Source organism: Bos javanicus, chromosome 18 (genome assembly GCF_032452875.1).
Source record: "Bos javanicus breed banteng chromosome 18, ARS-OSU_banteng_1.0, whole genome shotgun sequence".
Lineage (NCBI taxonomy): Eukaryota > Metazoa > Chordata > Mammalia > Artiodactyla > Bovidae > Bos > Bos javanicus.
Window position 1 is genome coordinate 48665078 of NC_083885.1, and position 19802 is coordinate 48684879.

Consider the following 19802-nt stretch of genomic DNA (forward strand, 5'->3'; position numbering starts at 1 on the left):
CTCTGGGTACCTTGTATAAGTGGAGTCATACTTGCCCTCTGTGATCGATGAGCATTATATACACACAAAAGAGAAAGTCAGTTGTAAATACCTGTGTGTGTTGAAAGGTGACAAATATGTCACCCAAAATATGCCCTTTGGTATAAGGATTATTTTGAGCTTTCAGCACTTGAAAAACAGCAAATACAGGAAGGTCATTCTAATCTCCACTTTTCTCCTGAAAACAGGAGACAAAAACTGCCAAGTGAAAGACGCTCTACTTGTGCCCTAAGAAAGTAACAATTTTATCAGCAAGGTGAGAACCTAGGGAGGCCTTGTTAAAATAATTCTTGTCTGGGACTTCCCTGGCAATCCAGTGGTTAAGACTCTGCACTCCCACTTCGGGAGAACTAAGATCATACATGGCCATTGCAGCCAAAAAAAAAAAAGATTCCTATCTTCCTTCGCCTCCCCACGTATTAGTTTAGTAACTTTTCCACAATGCCTCTCATTGTTCTTAACTTGTAGGTGCAGCTGCTTCTTTGTGTTTATTTCCTTATGTGGGCTCCAGGATCATGTAAAACTTTTAAATGTGTATTCATTTCTTCTGTGTTGATTTGGTGTGTCAGTTTAATTCTCAGGCCTTGCCAAAAGAAAAAAAAAAGGAAGATAGAGGTAAAATTTTGCCTACCCTACCATATGTGGACATACACTTGTCTTCTTGTATTCCCACCTGGTCTCCCCAGAGGGCCTGGGAGCAGAGACATCTGAATGGCAGTGAACACACTTGCACTCAGGCTTCCCTGGTGGCTCCAATGGTAAAGAATCTGCCTGCAGTGCAGGAGATCTGAGTTTGATCCCTGGGTGGGGAAGATACCCTGGAGAAGGGAGTGCTACCCACCCCAGTATTCTTGCTGGAGCATCCCATGGACAGAGGAACCTGGCAGGCTACAGTCCATGGGGTCACAAAGAGTCAGACACGACTGAGCAACTAACACTTTCCCTTTTCACACACTGGCACCCAGATCTTGGTTCCTAAGGACCATATCTTTCTCTACTGAAGGAACTGCTGTAGAAATGACCGCTTCCCAGGCTCAGACAGGGAGCATAGAAGATGTGCTGGGAACAACTGCTTGTGTCAGAGAAGAAGGAAGCACTTACAAAAGGATGGGGCATCTGGGGCAGGTGTATGAACTCACTTGAATCACTTGAAGGACTCCCACAGACTGAATCTGGGACCATGAGACTCCTGAGTGACAACACCATGACTAGAATAGGAAGCCAGGAGCCCGTACTGATGTTGTCTTATTCTGTTAGGGCCACTGTGGCAGCCCTAGAATATCATCGCCCGGATGGCTTACAAACAACAGAAATTTATTTCTCGGGGAGCAGAGAGTCATGATGGTGTCTGTATGATCTCCGGAGGTAGCAGCGTCAGAGTTCGGCCAAACATAAAAGATGACAACAGCAGCTCGGCCAACTTTTGAACCTGCAAGAGGTGGAAGAGGAAAAGGTGAGGGTGATTTGAGCCAACTGTCAAAGCAGTATTCAAGCAGAGACCTACCCTCTCATACAAAGACAAAATATAGACAGACCAGTCGGGATGCCCCTGAAGAGGTTCGAAACCGTGACTTCAGGAGAGAGTTGGAGAAGAGAGAGAGAGCTGCTGCAAGAGAAAACAAACAAGAGATCAGCCAACCCGAGAACATACAACCTCCTCTTCAGTGTCAAAGAAGCCTCGATTGGACCAGATTCCTGCTGCCAACCTTGATGCAGACGATCCACTGACAGATGAGGAAGATGAAGATGAAGATTTTGAAGAGGAGAGTGATGATGATGATACTGCAGCTCTTCTTGCAGAGATGGAAACAATTAAAAAAGAAAGAGCTGAAGAGCAGGCCAGGAAGGAACAAGAACAAAAGGCTAAAGAAGAAAGGATTCGTTCTTCTTAATCTCACTGGCCCATCCCAGCCTCAGGCCAACTTCAAACTTAAAAGAAGGTGAGATGATGACGTTGTCTTCAAGAACTGTGCAAAAGGTGTACTTGATCAGAAGAAAGACAAAAGATTTGTAAATGATACGCTTCCGATCTGAATTTCACAAAAAGTTCATGGAGAAATACATTAAATAGTACAGTTTTATGTGCTGGATTGAAGGCTATAAAATGTAAACGATCTGACTTCATTTTGATTTATTTTTCTCTCCCACCCCTATCTAAATTGTGTATAGGCTTCCCTAATTTTTAGTTCTAAAGTATATTTTCCTTTATTGATGAATTACTTGATAAGGACTTGGGAATTGGTTTAACCCAGTTTCCATCTCAATATTTCCAGTCATGTGTTTTCTCTTAAATATAGGAAAAGAAACCTTGTAATAAATACTTTTAATAATCTAAATAGCCAAATCTGTGTCCCCAACTTGTTTGTTGAAATGTATGCAGCTAGTAAAACATTGCATATTAAAAAAAAAGAAGAAATTTATTTCTCATGGTTCTGGTGGCCGAGAAGTCCAAGACCAAGGTGCCATTATCATCACTGAGAGCCTGATTGTGAGAGAGTCAGTTCCTAGGCAGGTTGTTAGGGAGTCTAGGGGTCCCCAAGGAGAGAGGGGTCTGGAATTCTCAAGGAGGAAGAAAGGACAAACCTTTTTCTTTCTCCACATTCCTTAGGATTATATAACAATAATGTATCCTGCCTAAGGACAGTCTCTGGATTAAACCTTCTGTTATCTTAAAAGATAAATTATGGGAGTAGACCTGGTCTTTACAAGGATGTATCCTGCCTGAGGACAGCGTTATCTTAAAATGTAAATTATGGGAGTGGGTCTGATGAGGTCTTTACAACCTCAGACATCCTTTGGATTATATAACTTCATTGTTAACACTAGCAAGCGGGTACTCTTTCTGCCCGCTTCTGATGCCTATGTCAGAAGCTTTCTCTATCTCCTTTATACTTTAATAAAACTTTATTACACAAAAGCTCTGAGCGATCAGGCCTCGTCTCTGGCCCCGGATTGAATTCTTCTCCTCTGGGGGCCAAGAATCCCGGTGTCTTCGCGTGATTCAACAACAACCTTTCAATTGCTGGTTCTCACCGATCCCCCCATGACTAGAGGGTCAAGGCACTCTCTAGGTCCCTTTATTTATTTTTAAATTTTTATTTATTTATTTTTGGCTGTGCGGGGTCTTCGTTGCTACACGTGGGTTTTCTCGAGTTGTGTTGAGCAGGGCTGCTCTCTAGTTGCAGCGCGGGCCTCTCATTGCCGTGGCTGTTTCTTTTGTGGAGCACGGGCTCTGGGTGCACAGGCTTCAGTCATTGCAGCTCGAGAGCTTTGTCGCTTCCCGATGTGTGGGATCTTCCCAGACCAGGGATTGACCCTGGGTCCCCTGCATTGGCAGGTGGATTTTTTTTTTAAAGATTTATATTTATTTGGCTGTTCCGGATCTTAGTTTCGGCACACAGGATCTTTGATCTTCATCACGGCATGCAAAATCTTTAGCTGTGGCATGTGGACTCTAGTTCCCTGATCAGGGATCAAACCTGGGCCCTCTGCACTGGGAGCGTGGAGTCTTAACCACTGGACCATCAAGGCTGACCCTCTGGGTCCCTTTATAAGAGACTCCCACTCATAAGGCCTCTGTCTCATGACCTTGTATGCATTAGTCACTCAGTCGTATCTGACTCTTTGTGACCCCGTAGACTGTAGCCTGCCAGGCTCCCCGGTCCGTGGGATTCTCCTGGCAAGAATACTGGGGTGGATTGCCATACCCTCTTCCAGGGGATCTTCAGGATCCAGGTATTGAACCTGGGTCTTTTCCTTGCAGGCAGATTTTTTACTGTCTGAGCTACCAAGGAAGCCCTTTATCTCCTCCTAAAGGCTCCACTTCCAAATACCATGGCACTGGGGATTAGGTTTCAACATGGGGATTTAGGGGGAGGAACATAAACATTCAGTCTATAGCAGATATGCATAAGGAAAGGAGAGAAATGATAAAAAATGGAATGAAGAATGTTTGCACTAAGTTCTAAGTGCTTCCCTATGAAATGTTTACTAATGACCAAAGACCAAAGGGTAACTCGATGGTGGAGAAACCTGGCAGGTACTGCTAATCACATGTTCAGAGTCCACATCACCAGCAACAGGATACCTGGAGGTTGAGAGCAGCTTCATAGGTGCACACAGTGACGCTTCTGCCCCCAAAATCGAAGGACAAGGAAACATCAACCTGTAACCTTCTAACATGTCAAGGTCTTGAAAGAAAGAAAGACTGAGGAACTGTTCCAGACTGAAGGGGACAGAAACTAAGAATATGTGACAACCAAATCAATGCCAGTTTCTGAACTGAGTCCTCTGCTACCAGCTGCTCGGTGGCACCACAGGCAGAACTGGAATGGGGTCTGAAGGTCAGGTGGCAGTAGAGGCTCTAGGGTGAACCCCTGATGTTGGTGGGTGTGAGTGAGCGTCCTTGTGTACCCCTCACACACACTCATTAGCATATTTGAGGATGGTGGGGCTGTCTATTGGCAACTGACTTACATAGTCCTGTATTTGCAAATACAAACTAATACAAACTTACAAACTATTCTGTAAGTTTCCAATTGTTTCCAAATGTTTCAGTGATATCAAAATATAGGGAATCTTCACAGACATAGAAAGCAAATTTATAGTTATCAAGGGGGAAAGGGGGAGAGAGGGATGAATTAGGAGTTTGGGGTTAACAGATACACCCTACTACATATAAGATAGGTAAACAAGGCTTCCCTAGTGGCCCAGTGGGAAGGAATCTGCCTGCCAATGCATGGAGCACAGGTTCCATCCCTGTTTTGGGAAGAGTCCACATGCCGAGGGGCAACTGAGCCCATTTGCCACAACTACTGAGCCTGAACTCTGGAGCCTGCGTGCTGCAACTGCTAAGCCTATGCGCCCTGGAGCCCGTGTTCTGCAACAGGAGAAGCCACTGCAGTGAGAAGTCTGAGCGCTACAGCTACAGAGGAGCCCCCACTCGCCACAACCAGAGAAAAACCCTCCTGTAGCCATGAAGACTCAGCACAGCCAAATAAATGAATACAATTATTTTTTAAAACAGATGAACAACAAGGACCTACTGTATAGCACAGGGAACTATGTTCAATACCATGTAATAAGCTATAATGAAAAAGAATCTGAGAAAGAATTAATGAAAGTGAAGTGAAAGTGTTACTCGCTCTGCCATGTCTGATTCTTTAGGACCCCATGGATTGTAGCCCGCCAGGCTCCTCGGTCCCTGGAATTCTCCGGGCAAGAATACTGGAGTGGGTAGCTATTCCCTTCTCCAGGGGATCTTCCTGATCCAGGGATTGAACTCAGGTCTCCGGCACTGCAGGTGGATTCATTACCATCTCAGCCACCAGGGAAGCCCTGCTGCTGCTGCTAAGTCACTTCAGTCATGTCCGACTCTGTGTGACCCCATAGACGTCAGCCCATGAGGCTCCCCCGTCCCTGGGATTCTCCAGGCAAGAACACTGGAGTGGGTTGCCATTTCCTTCTCCAATGCAGGAAAGTGAAAAGTGAGAGTGAAGTCACTCAGTCGTGTCCAACTCTTAGCGACCCAGTGGACTGCAGCCCACCAGGCTCCTCGGTCCCTGGAATTCTCCAGGCAAGAATACTGGAGTGGGTAGCCATTCCCTTCTCCAGGGGATCTTCCTGACCCAGGGATCGAACTCAGGTCTCCGGCATTGCAGGTGAATTCATTACCATCTCAGCCACCAGGGAAGCCCTATATATTCATATATATATACACACCTGTATTTATCACTTAATCACTTTGCTGTAGACCTGAAACTAACACAACATTATAAATCAACTATCCTTCAATTAAAAAAAAAGAAGAAAAAATATAGTGAATCTTAAGTAGTCTGTAGTCCTTTTAAATGTCCCAGCACTGTTTTTAGAAATTGTAAAGTAAAATTCACAAGTATAAACCATAACTCAGTTATATACTTTAAGTTGGAATCACAAGGCTATTCAGTTAGGTATTTTAATATGCCAAAGTTCTTTAAAACTTTACACATACTTAATACATCAAAGTTAACATCTTACAAAACAATCATTTTAGCCCACTAGGATGGCAACAATAAAAAAGATAGATAATAACAAGTACAGGTAAGGACATGGAGAAAGGGATTTCCCTGATGGTCCAGTGGCTAAGACTCCAAGCTCCCAATGCAAGGGGCCTGGGTTCGATGCCGTTCGATGCCTGGTCAGGGAACTGGATCCTGCATGCTGCAACTAAGACTTTACACAGCCAAATAAATAAGTAAACATTTCCTAAAGAAGGATATAGAGAAACTGGAACCCTCTTAATTTGCTGGTGGGAATGTAAAATAGTGCAGCTATAGAAAACACTCCAGCAGTTCCCCAAAGATTAAACGTGAACTTACCCAGTGACCAACAACCCCGTTCCTTGGTTGTTGTTCCTTTCTTGGTAGATACACAAGAAAAATGGTAACATATATCCACACAAAAACTTTTATATTGGGAATTCCCTGGTAGCCCAGCGGTTCAGACTCTGCTGGACTTTCATTGCTGGAGCCTCAGTTCAATTCCAAGTCAGGGAACCAAGATCCCACAAGCTGCACAGCCTGGCAAATAATAATAAATAAAAGTGCTCATGGAAGTATTATTTATAATAGTTGAAACAAAGTATTCATTATCAAAATGTGAAAACATTCCAATTATCCATCAACTAATGATGGATAAGGTATAAATAATGGTATAAATATGGTATAAATAAATATGGTATATCTACACAATGGAAAATTATCAGCAGTAGAAGCAGATGAAGTACAAATCCATGCTCAAAGATGGATGATCCTTGAAAGCACTGCTAAGTGAAAGAAGTCAGACCTAAAAAGCCATATATTGCATGATTCCATAGGAAATATCCAGAAAAGACAAATTCATGGAGACAGTGGTTGCCAAAAGCTGGGAGGAGGGGAGAATGGAGAGTGACTGCTGCTATGTGTGGGGTCTTTTGAGGGGTGAGAGGATATTTGGAATTAGATAGTGGTGATGCTTGTACAACCTGTGAAGATAGCAAAACCCACCGAATTGTGCACTTTTTAAAACTTTTTATTTTATATTGGAGTGTAGTTGATTAACAATGTTGTGATAGTTTCAAATATATAGCAAAGTGATTCAGTTATATGTATTCTTTTTCAAATTGTATGTCTATTGTATATCAAATATGTATATCTATTCTTTTTCAAATTCTTTTCCCATTTAGGTTGTTACATAATATTGAACAGAGTTCCTGGTGCAATACTGTGCACTTTAAAAGATTGACTTTAATATTATATCAAAAATAAAGAATATTATCTTTACTAGATAGAAGGTGGGTACACATGCAGATCAGGCAAGATTGGCTATGGTTTGGCAGCTGTTGTGCTGGTTGGGAGGTGCAGAGAGATTTATTTTCCTATGTTTTGTTGACTTTTGTACGCTTGATAACCTCTACAGTAAGACAATTTACTGCTGCTGCTGCTAAGTCACTTCAGTCGTGTCCGACTCTGTGTGACCCCATAGACGGCAGCCCACCAGGCTCCTCTGTTCCTGGGAGTGGGTTGCCATTTCCTTCTCCAATGCATGAGAGTGAAAGTGAAAGTGAAGTCGCTCAGTCGTGTCCGACTCTTTGCGATCCCACGGACTGCAGCCTACCAGGCTCCTCCGTCCATGGGATTTTCCAGGCAAGAGTACTGGAGTGGGGTGCCATTGCCTTCTCCGAGACAATTTACAGGTATATACAATTAACTGAGAGAAAAAATGTTTCCAATGATAATAACAAGTATTAGTCACTCAGTCGTGTCTGACTCTTTGTCACCCCATGGACTGTAGCCCGCCAGGCTCCTCTGTCCATGGGAATTCTTCAGGCAAGAATACTGGAGGGGGTAGCCATTCCCTTCTCCAGATCTTCCTTCCTGACCCAGGGATCAAACCCGGATCTCCATAATGTAGGCAAATTCTCTACCATCTGAGCCACCAGGGACCTTCTGACAATAACAAAGTGCATTACAAAGGTCTGATCATGAAGTCAGGCAAGACAAGAGATGTGCAGACCATAATCTGCTGTCATTTGAGTATCTACAAGCATTGTGGCCCTGGTAGGCAAGAAAACTAGGAAAGGGGACTTCCCTTTCCCTGGTGTCCCAGTGGCTAAGACTCCATGCTCCCATTGCAGGGACCCAGGTCTGATCCCTGATTGGGTAACTAAGATCCCATATGCTACAGAGCAGCTAAGACCTGATGCAGCCAAATAAATTAAAAAAATTTTTAAGGCAGGCTTCCCTGGTGGCTCAGTGGTAAAGAATCCACCTGCCAATGCAGGAGACATGGGTTCTATCCCTGGTCTGGGAAGACGGCATATGCTACGGAGCAACTAAGCCTGTGCACCGCAACTATTGAGCCTGTGCTCTAGAGCCTTGGAGCCAAAACTACTGAGGCCACATACCCTAGAGCCCACGCTCTGCAACAAGAGAAGCCACTGCGATGAGAAGACCACGCACTGCAACTAGAGAAAGCCCTCGCAGCAACGAAGACCCAGCACAGCCAAAAATAAATAAATAAATAAAAATTTACATATATATATATAAACGTTTGAGAAATATGATGAATTGTAGTTTCCAAAGATGGCCACAAGACTATTTCATGTCCCACAGGCTTTTCTATGATATACGACTTTGGCAATTTTCCCACAGAGGGGGGATGGGTATCCTACAGCACCTCTGCTTGGGTCAGGGTGGGCTTCTGATCCATTTGTAACCAATGGAGTACAGCAGAAGTGGGACTGTGTCAGGAAAGGTTGCCATTCTGTGACCTGGGATGGTCCTTTTGGAACCCTGAGCTGCTATGTGAGCAGCCATATTATGAGGAAGTGCAAGCCATCCAGAAAGTGTTCATGTCCACCGGTCCATGCAGCTGAGATCCCAGTCAACCACCAGCATTGACTTACAGGTGGACTTTTGAGTGAATAAGTCTCCAGATGATCCAGCCCCAAGCTTTCACATCAACCCCAACCACTAAGTCTTCCCAGCTACGGCCCCCGACATTGAAAAGCTGAAACAAACTATACCCTGTTTGAATTCCTCACTCACAGGATCCTTGAGCAAAAGGAAATGGTTATTTTAAGCTTTGAGGTTGGAGTGATGTGCCAATCAGCAATAATGTATAATGTGAAACCCACGAGCAGCAGCCACTCCAGTGCAAACAGCATATCCTGGTGTGTGTCACACAGCTCTAGGCACTTTATCGACTTTCACCGTTTAGTCTCTCACTCTAATATTATCTTATCTATGCAGTAGCGACTACTGTTACCCCCAATTCACCAACATAAAGATAAAAGCAACTGTCTTCAGTTCACGTAGTCAGGAGATGCAGAGCCAAAAAAAAAAAAAAAATGATCTCAGACTTCTGGCCCTTAAATCATTATGTTTTAAAGGACTTTTAGAACATATTTTAATTAATTAATTTGGCTGTGCTGGGTCTTAATTGAGGTACACAGGATCTAGTTCCCTGACCAGGGATTGAACCAGGAACCCCTGCATTGGGAGCACAGGGTCTTAGCCACTGGACCACCATGGAAGTCCCTAAAGGATTTTTTCAAGGTGTAAGCCCTCAAGGACAAAGAAAAAGAGAGAAGACAGATTTAGGTACTGAATATATGGTAACTTAGTAGACCCCAGAAATTGAATCCTAGGCTGGAGTTGAAAAAGTGGAGAAGAAACTCATTCATTCAGAACTGCCGAACAGCCCAGCCCAGGAAGCCATGGCACCAGGTGCTTCTCCAGGACTAAAAATGTGAGGCTGAGAAGTGACAGCTGTGCACAAAGACAGCTACCTGGGGCCTTCAACCACCTTTCCACCGAGGAGGAAATAGAGGACTGGAGTAAGGGGAAGTTTTGGGCAAAATCTCCGAGAAAGTGAAACTGATGGAAAATGGGGTGCATCTGAAAGTACTGAGGGCTTCCCCTGTGGCTCAGAGGTAAAGAATTCACCTGTAGTGAAGGAGAGGCAGGAGACGGGTTCGATCCCCAGGTCAGGAAGATCCCCTGGAGGAGGAAATGGCAACCCACTCCAGCATTCTTGCCTGGAAAACTGCATGGACAGAGAAGCCTGATGGGCTACAGCCCATGGGGTCGCAGAGTCAGACACAACTGAGCACACACGCACGCACAGAGAAAGCTAAACAAATACAAAACAAGATGATCGCTAATTCCAGGGAGAACACAAAGTTATACACCAAGGAGAACCTTCACAGATACATCACACGGCTGGCTGGAGAATTGTGCCAACAGAGTCACATGAATGTGAACACTGAACACTGCTCTAGCCATGATGACTTTAAAGTCTGTTGGTAAATGATAAGAGGGCACATGAACCCAGCAGTAGGGAGGAGGCGAGGAGATGAAAGAGAGCCACACCCTCTCCCTTTTTGTGTGTGCCCGTTCAGTCGCTTTAGTCGTGTCCGACTCTTATTGAGCCCATGGACTGTAGCCCACCAGGCTTCTCTGTTGGTGGGATTTCCCAGGCAAGAATACTGGAGTGGGTTGCCACGTCCTCCTCCAGGGGATCTTCTCAACCCAGGGATTAAACCAGTGTCACCTGTCGCACCTGAGTGGAAGTCAATATATAATGCCCCTACAGAAAATCCAGAAGTAGCAATAAATAGATTATTTATTTATAATCTATGATAAATAATGGATGGACCTAGGGAGTGATATACGAAGTGAAGTTAGAGAAAAACAAACATCATACATTAGCACATATACCAGGAATCTAGAAAAACAGTACAGATGAACCTATTTGCAAAGCAGAAATAGAGACACAGATGTAGAGAACAAACGTATGGACACCAAGTGGGCAAAGAGAGGGTGGAATGAATTGAGAGATTGGGACTGACATGTATACACTATTGATAACTAATGAAAACCTACTGGATAGCACAGAGAACTCTACTCAGTGCTCTGTGGTGACCTAAATGGGAAGGAAATCCAAAAAAGAGGGGATTGCAAGGAGATCCAACCAGTCCATTCTGAAGGAGATCAGCCCTGGGATTTCTTTGGAAGGAATGATGCTAAAGCTGAAACTCCAGTACTTTGGCCACCTCATGTGAAGAGTTGACTCATTGGAAAAGACTCTGATGCTGGGAGGGATTGGGGGCAGGAGGAGAAGGGGACGACAGAGGATGAGATGGCTGGAGGGCATCACTGACTCGATGGACGTGAGTCTGAGTGAACTCCGGGAGTTGGTGATGGACAGGGAGGCCTGGCATGCTGCGATTCATGGGGTCCCAAAGAGTCGAACATGACTGAGCGACTGAACTGAACTGAACTGATGTAAACATATAGCTGATTCACTATGCTGTATAGCAGACACTAAGACAACATTTTAAAGCAACTAAATTCCAATAAATAAGTAAATAAAGTAGCAATTGGCACACATCATATTACTATACATTCAAATCATGTAAATGTTAAAAAAAATTAAAAATCATTAAAAAGAAATGAAGAGGCAGGTTTCACCAGGTTAGCTGAAGGGGCACTAGCTTTTGGAGCCCTGGGCTGCCATGGAGGTAGTCTGGTTTCTCTGAGGATGCTCAGGCTTCCTAGGGCGGGTAAGTGCAGGTGGTCCAGATGATCCCAGCCTCTAGCACTAGAGGTTGCCCAGACATCATGGACTAAGACAAGCCATTCCCATGTGCCCCATCCAAACTCTTGACCTATAGCAGCCATGAGCCCCACCCCCAATGGTCATCTGAAGCTGCAAGGCTTTGGGGCAATCAGCTTCACAACCAAAGTAACTGGAACCCTGGGAACTGCAACAGCCACATTGCCATCCTGGATTGAGTCAAGAGTCTTTGACTAAGAAAGAAAGTGATAGGAATTCCCTGGCGGTCCTGTGATTAAGGACTCGGAGCTTTGACTGTGGAGACTGTGCAGTGCGGCCAAAAATAGAAAGAAAGAAATAAGGAAGAGAGGGAGGAAGTAAGGAAGAAAGAAAGAACGAAAGATAATAAATAGTGGATGGTCAACAGGAGCTTCCTGCTACAGTCGACCCCTTTGGCTACAATGAGATTCACATGTACTGTTCTTCTCCTACCCAGACCATTCACCTCCCTGCCCAGGGCAGACAAGTTTAAGCTCCGTGTCCAACACAGAGTCCAGGATTTTGGTGGAAGACATATTCCTCTTTGTCAAGCCCAGCTGAGTCTGGGCCCAGACACCCAATACACTAAGGTGGGAGAGGCTTCTTATTCAGAAACAGGGGAGTGTGGAAACTTGCAGCAGACACTGGCCCATGGCATAGATCAAGCCCACTGGACATGAAGACCAAAGACTGGCTCTGGTTCCGCCTCCAGGGAGGTTCTTCTTGTCGCCATTGCTCTCCAAGTCCTCATCTGGGGATATTCAGTGTGAATATGCTTATGTGTGTGTGTCCATGTGTTCGGTCGTGTCCGAATCTTCGTAGCCTCATGGACTATAGCCCACCAGGTTCCTCTGCCCATGGGATTTTCCAGGCAAGAATACAGGAGTGGTTTACTACTTTCTACTCCAGGAGATCTTCCCTACCTGGGGATGGAACCCATGTCTCCTGCATCTCCTGCATTGGTGGGGGGATTCTCTACCACCAGTGCCGCTGAACTGTACATTTATTTTTTTAGTTTTTATTCTTCCACCCCTGCATGCCTGGCATGTGAGAGCTTAGTTCCCCTGGCCAGGGATAGAACCTGCATCCCAGGCATTGGGAGTGTGGAGTCTTATTTGCTAGACCACCAGGGAAAGTCCAAACTGTACATTTAAAAAACCGTTAATGACTCAGGGAACTCAAACCGAGGCTTGGTAACAACCTGGAGGAGTGAGATGGGGAGGGAGGTGGGAGGAATGTTCAAGTGGGAGGGGACATGGGTAAACTATGACTGATTCATGCTGATGCTTGGTAGAAGCCAACACAATACTATAAAGCAATTATCCTTCAGTTAAAAATAAATAAACTTTTAAAAAATGGTTGAAAGGGACTTCCCTGGTTAAGACTTTACCTTCCAATGCAGGGGGTGCTGGTTCAATCCCTAGCTGGGGAACTAAGATCCTGCAAGCCTAGCAGCCAAAAAAAAAAAAAAGGTAAATTCCATGGTTTTCTATTTTAACAGAATTTTTTTAAAAAATTGAAAGAACCCCCTTCAAAAAAACCCCCCAACTCATGAAATCATTAGTTCAAAAGGACACCTCAAATTCCAGTTCAGCATCATGGTGCATTTCTTTGGTCCGAATCTGTACCTGCCTCCATCCATGACACCCACAGGGCATTTCCTCCCCCGACTCTCATCTGGCCGCCCCCTTGCCCTGCATGGACACCTCCTCCAGGTGGGGTTGGGGTCCTCCCTTTACTCCTATCCCGAGGGTCAGCCTCTACTGAGCACCCTTCTCAGGGTTCCTTTTGATATCCCAGCTGATCCAGCCCTAGGGGAGCAGCGCTCCTCAGTCCCCTCCCCCTCCAACTATGACTGAAAATTCTCCTTCTTAGCAAGTGATTGGATTGGTACAACTTACTATCTTTATAAATAAAACTAAAAGCTATCCAATGGACTTAATTGCTTAAGGAAGAGTCAGGTTTGGGAGCATTCCCTGCATTCCCTGGGGGTCCGGTGGTTAAGACTTGGTGCTTTCATTGCCAAGGGTCCGAGGTCAGTTTCTGGTGGTGGAATAAGATCCTGCAAGCCAAGCATGGCAGGGCTTTAATCAGATTTTGAAAACATGCCACTTTCCTCGTTGGTAAACTAATTTACAATACCAAAGCAGCCCCTGAATTATCTTCACTGAGTATGAAAACTGACCTGAAGTCATCAAGAAGCTGACATGGACAGAGCCTGGGCTTGTCAATTGCCACAACCACCATGGGTGTAATGAATATTTATTTTTTGCCCCAGTTATTCCTGAAGGAGAGGAAAGTCAGCATGCTCGGCCCGCTGGGCATTCTTCTTTTATTTTCATGGCAAATGAACACGTTGGCTCCTAACTGCTGAGGAATGACACTGTGTCCTGGGGCAGGTGGAGGGGGTCAAGCTGCCTTGATTAAACCTTAACTGGGGTGGTGGTTGCCCAGGTCTGTATACTGTCAAGGCTCAGGGAAGTATTCTGTTAAAATCTGGATAATTTATGAATGTGACATACAGCTTGGGGAAACAAAAAGAGTCTTGGGAAATAAGCACGTTCACCACTTATTTGAAGTGAAGTGAAGTTGCTCAGCTGTGTCCGACTCTTTGGACCCCTGGTAGAACTGTAGCCTACCAGGCTCCTCTGTCCATGGGATTTTCCAGGCAAGAGCACTGGAGTGGATTGCCATTTCCTTCTCCAGGGGATCTTCCCAAGCCAGGGATCGAACCCGGGCCTCCCATATTGCAGGCAGTCACTTTACCATCTGAGCCACCAGGGAAGCCCAGCTTATTTAGAAGTGAAAAAAAAAAAGTGCTACCAAGTGTATTATTCCAGAACTGATAGAATGCATCCAGGGTGCCCATATCTGAGTTATGAGAAGTGAACCAGCAATCAAACTGATGACAGATTGAAGGCAAATATCTGACCAAACATCAAAAACAAGTCTGGACGTACAGGTTGGCAGCATGTGAAGAAACAGCCAGAGACAATGAAGAAATCAAGACAAAGATGAGCTACCAGGATACACAGCAATGTATGGAAGGAGGCCTACAAAGGGGACCCGATTATGGATCTGAGTAACAGAACCCATCATTCTGGGAAACTCTCCACCCGAATAGATGCTGGTGTTACCACCTCCAACCCTACTACTCTCTCTAATTAAAATCATGATGTGGGGTGTCCTTGGCACACAGACCAGGCGCTGGCCCTACCCTTTCCATGAGGCCTTGGAGAAAGGCTGGCTCTCTCTAAGCCCACTTTGTTCTCTGCCAAATGGGGGTGCCTGCAGCCCCCACCTAAATGCAGCTGCCCACCCTCCCTATCTGAGAAGCTTGCCACGCCCCTACCCTCAGCTGTACCAACTGTGCGGTGATGGGGCTGGAGGGAGGCTGGCAGGCCTGAGAGGCTGAGGGCGGTGGACCAATTTCTGAGTTGTCTTGTCTCCACCCAAAGTCTCCATTCCTGGCTCGGCCCCAGGCCTCTTCTCCCTCTGCTGGGTGGGGTACCAACTGGGAGGGTAGGTGGGGTGGGGAGAGGGACACGGAGTTGTGGGCTGCTAAGCTGCTAGGAGGGGTTTCTGCTCAGCCCCACACCTCCCCTGTTCCCTGCCTTCCAGAACCTGATCTCGGGTGGCAACGGCTTGGAGCAGGGCTTGGGTTCCCAGCCGGAGACTGAGGCTGAGTTTTGGCGGTGAGAGCACCAGATCCTAGCAATGAGGCCAGTGGTCAGTGACAAGGGCCCTGGTCCTTTGACTTTGCAGAAAAGAATTTCCACAAGGATGGAAGTAGTGAAGCAAGTAAAGTGTTTATTAAGAGGAGGAGTACTGCATGTGTGGAAGGACAAATGGGCAGACTCAGAGGGAAAGTCCCTGAGTGGCGCCCACATTGTATTTTAAGTGACTTATATGGGGCATTTCTGCCAGTTTTCCTTTGGCCAATCATTTTGATTTGCCTGGTTCACAATCCGCATTTGGTAATCTCAGGATCCTTCGATGTGCACGCACACGTCTCTTGGTCAAGATGGATCCTACCACAAAGGCTTCTGGGTACAGCATCCCTTGACATTGCTCCCCCATTGGCCTGCAAGGACCCTTTTCTGTGCACACGTGGTCGGGGAGGTCTCCTGACTTCAGGAACGAGAAATATCTGGTCTGAGCAGAGCCCAGCTTCCTCCCTTTGTTGTCCTGCTATTCACGTCTAGAAGTTTCGGTCAATGACTCTCCAATTGCTTTACCCTAGGGGGACCCATCTGTCTCTAGCCTCAAACCCTTTCCAGGATTCTCTTTCTCACCCTACCCTTCATACCTGTGTTCCCCTCCTGGCGTCTTGGGCTGTGGGAACTGGAAATGGACCTGGGGTTCCCACTTTTTTATCTCCTTTAATCTGAGTCTGGGTGGTCCTCTTCCCCCTCCCCCATCCCTGGTCCTGAACACCAGGTGGGAGAGAAGAAGCAATTCTGGAAGGAGAGAGGCTCAAAGAAGAGAAACAGACAGGAACACATGAGAGAGAGAGAGAGAGTCAGAGACAGGGGGAGACAGAGACACAAGACAGCCAGAGACAAGGGAGTCTAGGGCATCCTGGAGACAGAAAAAACCAGAGAGGAACTTCCAGAGATGAAGAAAGCCAGACACACAGTCTACATGGTTCTACTTAGTTGTGTTTCTTGGGCAAACTGCTTCTCCTTTCTGAGCCTCAGTTTCCTTATCTGTCAGATAAGGGTGATCAGGGGCCCTATGCTCAGTGGCCTGTCAGAGATCAGTGGTCTCTCCCACATGCTAGGCAAGCCCGAGGCTTTGTCAGTGGCACTTCTCATTATCTTTCCTTCTTTCTTTCATCCACATTTACTGAGCACTTACTGTGTGCCAGGCACTGCACTAGGCACCAAGGATACAGCTTTGACCACTGGGCAGAATATCCTGTCCTCTTAGCTGCCTTTCCTATCATTATCCTGTTGCCATGGTTATTATTATATTACAGAAGCATCAACTGGAATTTCAGGGGAGACCCATCCTTAGCCCTAGGCAGCAGGTCCTAACCTGGGAGAGAGGGCGCAGAGTTTGAGCTCACAGCTTCGCCTCTCAGGACTCAGATTTTCCATGATGGAATGGATGTGAGAGTCTTCTCTCTCCACCAGGCAGCAGGAAGGTAGGGCTGGAGGGATGGTGTCTCAACAAGCCTTCCACGCTGTGTGCTGTGCTGGTATGGTTATTATTGTTAACTGTCTCTATCACTATTAGCTCAAAGGGGAGGGACCGTACACCTGGGAATCCTCAGGATGGCAGGGGCATCAGAGGCCCTAGAAAGAGGGTGCTGGGCCAGCATGGCCCCAGGGTCTGTGCCAGGTGTGGGTGGTGGGTGTGGAAAGGCTGAGTCACCAGGACCAGGCACACCCTGCTTTGATTTAAGGTCCCAGCAGCCACGCCCCCACTGCCACTGCCATCCCGCTGTTCCAGCCATGGCCAGGAGCTTTGTGAGTGCTCGCAGTGTTGGGGCTTGAGGGGTTTGGACCCAAGGCTGCACTGGCAGAGGGGTGGGGCTGGGGCTTGGCTGAGGGCTCCTATTTCAGGGAGAAAGCGGGTGTTCCGTTGTGCCAGAATGTTCTGGGCTGCCGTTTCTGGGTTCACCCAATCCATCCCCACGCTCTCACCCCTCCCCACATTGGTTCCCCTTACTGTCTATCTTTCTGTCCCTCTGAGTATCTTCCTGCTGAGTCTCTGTGTTCCTCTGCACCCCCGGTTCTCTTTCCCGTGTCTCTGTGCCCTTTCTTCTCTCTGATTCTGCTGCTCTGCGTCCTGGTCATGTTCTCCACACAGCTGACCCACTTGTCTCTCTCCTCTGCCTCCCTGATCCACTCTGGCTGCTGCAGAACGTCCCCCACAAGACCTCGCTGCCCGAGGGCATCCGAGTGGGCACTGTGTTGAGAATTCGTGGTTTAGTCCCCGACAAGGCTGGCAGGTGAGACCCCCGAGCCTCAGCGGTAATGGGTGGGAGGTTTCCAGGCTCAGTGAACCCCACTTTTACAGCCCAAAGAACAAAGCCCCAGGCCAACTTTGCCCACCAGGATCTTGGAATCCCCAGGCTATTTCTGCCCTTCTGGAATCTGATGTCTTCACTTATCTGTCCCATGACTGTGCAGGTGGGGTCCCTACATCATTGTAAGAATCTGGGCATTCCAGGGCAATGATATGACTTCCAGTCTGAGACCACAGCCACTTTGGAATCAGGGCATATGCTGAGGGCACCTCTGTGAATCAGAGGTGCCCTCGGTATATGGAAGGCCTAAGCAATCAATCCTACAACTACCTGGGTCGAGTCTTCAGGATTTCTGAGAATCTACGGTGCCCGGGAATACTGGGGTCCCTCGCCTTGTTCTCAGCCCTCTGGGAACTGGGAGCACTCTCGTCTTCAGGACCATGACTCCTTGGTCCTCTCAAACTCTGGAAATGAGGGGGACCCAGGCCCTGGTCTAGGTAGATGTGTGTCCAGATCCCCAGTTGGTTTTCGGGTGCCCTGCAATCTGGGCTCCATGGCCTCCAGTCCACCACCCCTTTCCCCCTGATTGTGGCTCTCAGGTCCCTCTAAATATGCTCTGGCAAAGGGTTAATTCTCTATCGGATGCCCCTCTCTTCCACCACCTGCCAGGTTCTACATGAACCTGCTGTGCGGTGAGGAACCAGGCAGTGATGCCGCCCTGCATTTCAACCCCCGCCTGGACGAGTCCACGGTGGTCTTCAACACCCTGGAGCGCGGCACCTGGGGCGCAGAGGAGCGGGGCTCAGGCATTCCCTTCCAGAGAGGGCAGCCCTTCGACGTGCTCCTCATTGCCACCGAAGAAGGCTTCAAGGTGTGTCTCTTCCACAGGGCGGGCTCCGACACCCACGTCTCTTCCCTTGGCAAGGCCATGAAGGCCCTTGGCAGAGGTTGGGAGCAAAGGTGTGGCCAAGGCTGGGCAGGGCCTCCCCTATCCCTCACCTCCCCTGGCGCAAGCGCACTACTGTCAGAGGGCAGGCGTGTAGCAGTGCCAAGGACCAGAGAGGGAGAGCCAAGTGCCCAAAAGGTGGGTTTCCAGCCGGGAGGTGTAGACATCCTGGATCCTATTCTCTGTCCACTGGCGACCGAGGTAGCGGCTCTGGGGCAGGAGAATGGATGGACTGGGAGACAGGGAAAGTGCAGGGTGTGGTCGCTGCAGATCCTCTACCACCCAGGCAGTCTTCACTTCCAATCTGCACGTCGAGGGAGGCAATGAACCCCGGCAATGTGGACACTACATCCACAGCTAAACCTTAAAAGCACTCAGGTGTCAACAATAAATTCATTTAATCCTCAGGACAAGGGGTTTCAGTGAACAGTAGCCATTTGCCCAAAGGGGCCCTGGGGCCTGACAGGGTTCCCTGACTGTCCAGGTCGCCGCGTGGGTACGAGGCTGGAATGACCCCGCAGTTGCCTGGGGAACGTTAAGCCGCGTCCCCTTGCCCCTGCAGGCGGTGATAGCAGACTCTGAATACCACCACTTCCGGTACCGGATCCCGCCAGGGCGCGTGCGCGCGTTGGAGGTGGGCGGGGACCTGCAGCTGGAGTTGGTGAAGATCTTCTGAGCCTTCCCAGGAGGGCTGGCGGAGACCGGGGACAGGGGTCTTAGATGGCAAATAAAGTCTTTAGTCCCTCATCTGTGTGCCTGTCTTGTGTCAGTGTCTCCTTCATATAGACGAGAGTAGCACGTTCAGAGAGGTGAAGACACTGATGAAAGGTCACACAGCAATGCTCTAGCGGGGGCGGATCTGAGCCTAGATCTCCCAGAACTAGGCAGGTGCTGTGCCTAGAGGCCTAGGGACGGTCGCGATCTGGTGGGGCTGGGGCTTTGACTCGCCTTCCTGCTGCACTTTGCGGAGCAGCCAGGTGGTAGTGCGATGAGGGTGAGCCGATAAGAGTTTGGAGGGACCCTCCCTTATGGGCTTCCCTGATAATTCAGTAAAGAATCTACCTCCAATGCAGGAAACCCCGGTTCAATTTCTGGGTCGGGAAGATCCACTGGAGAAGGGATAGGCTACCCACTGCAGTATTCTTGGGCTTCCCCTGAGGCTCAGCTGGTAAAGAATCCGCCCGCAATGTGGGAGACCTGGGTTCAATCTCTGGGTTGGGA

General features: G+C 47.6%; 1 protein-coding gene and 1 pseudogene across 1 annotated transcript; both read left to right on the forward strand.

The window, feature by feature from the left end:
- Nucleotides 1–1351: 1351 nt before the first annotated feature.
- Nucleotides 1352–2455, forward strand: LOC133229865 (spliceosome-associated protein CWC15 homolog; annotated as a pseudogene).
- A 14641-nt stretch (nucleotides 2456–17096) lies between these two features.
- LOC133230552 (galectin-7-like) lies at nucleotides 17097–19328 on the forward strand. Its single transcript, XM_061388190.1, has 4 exons — nucleotides 17097–17132; nucleotides 17529–17617; nucleotides 18305–18506; nucleotides 19144–19328. The coding sequence occupies exons 1-4, from the start codon at nucleotides 17118–17120 to the stop codon at nucleotides 19255–19257; spliced, it is 420 nt and encodes a 139-aa protein (XP_061244174.1). The 5' UTR covers nucleotides 17097–17117; the 3' UTR covers nucleotides 19258–19328.
- The last annotated feature ends 474 nt before the right edge of the window (nucleotides 19329–19802 follow it).

Bases quoted from the DNA above. Each gene is read 5' to 3' on its own strand.
- LOC133230552 (XM_061388190.1), top strand. The intron at 17,618-18,304 runs GTGAGACCCCCG...ACCACCTGCCAG, and splicing joins GTCCCCGACAAGGCTGGCAG to GTTCTACATGAACCTGCTGT. The intron at 18,507-19,143 runs GTGTGTCTCTTC...TTGCCCCTGCAG, and splicing joins CCACCGAAGAAGGCTTCAAG to GCGGTGATAGCAGACTCTGA.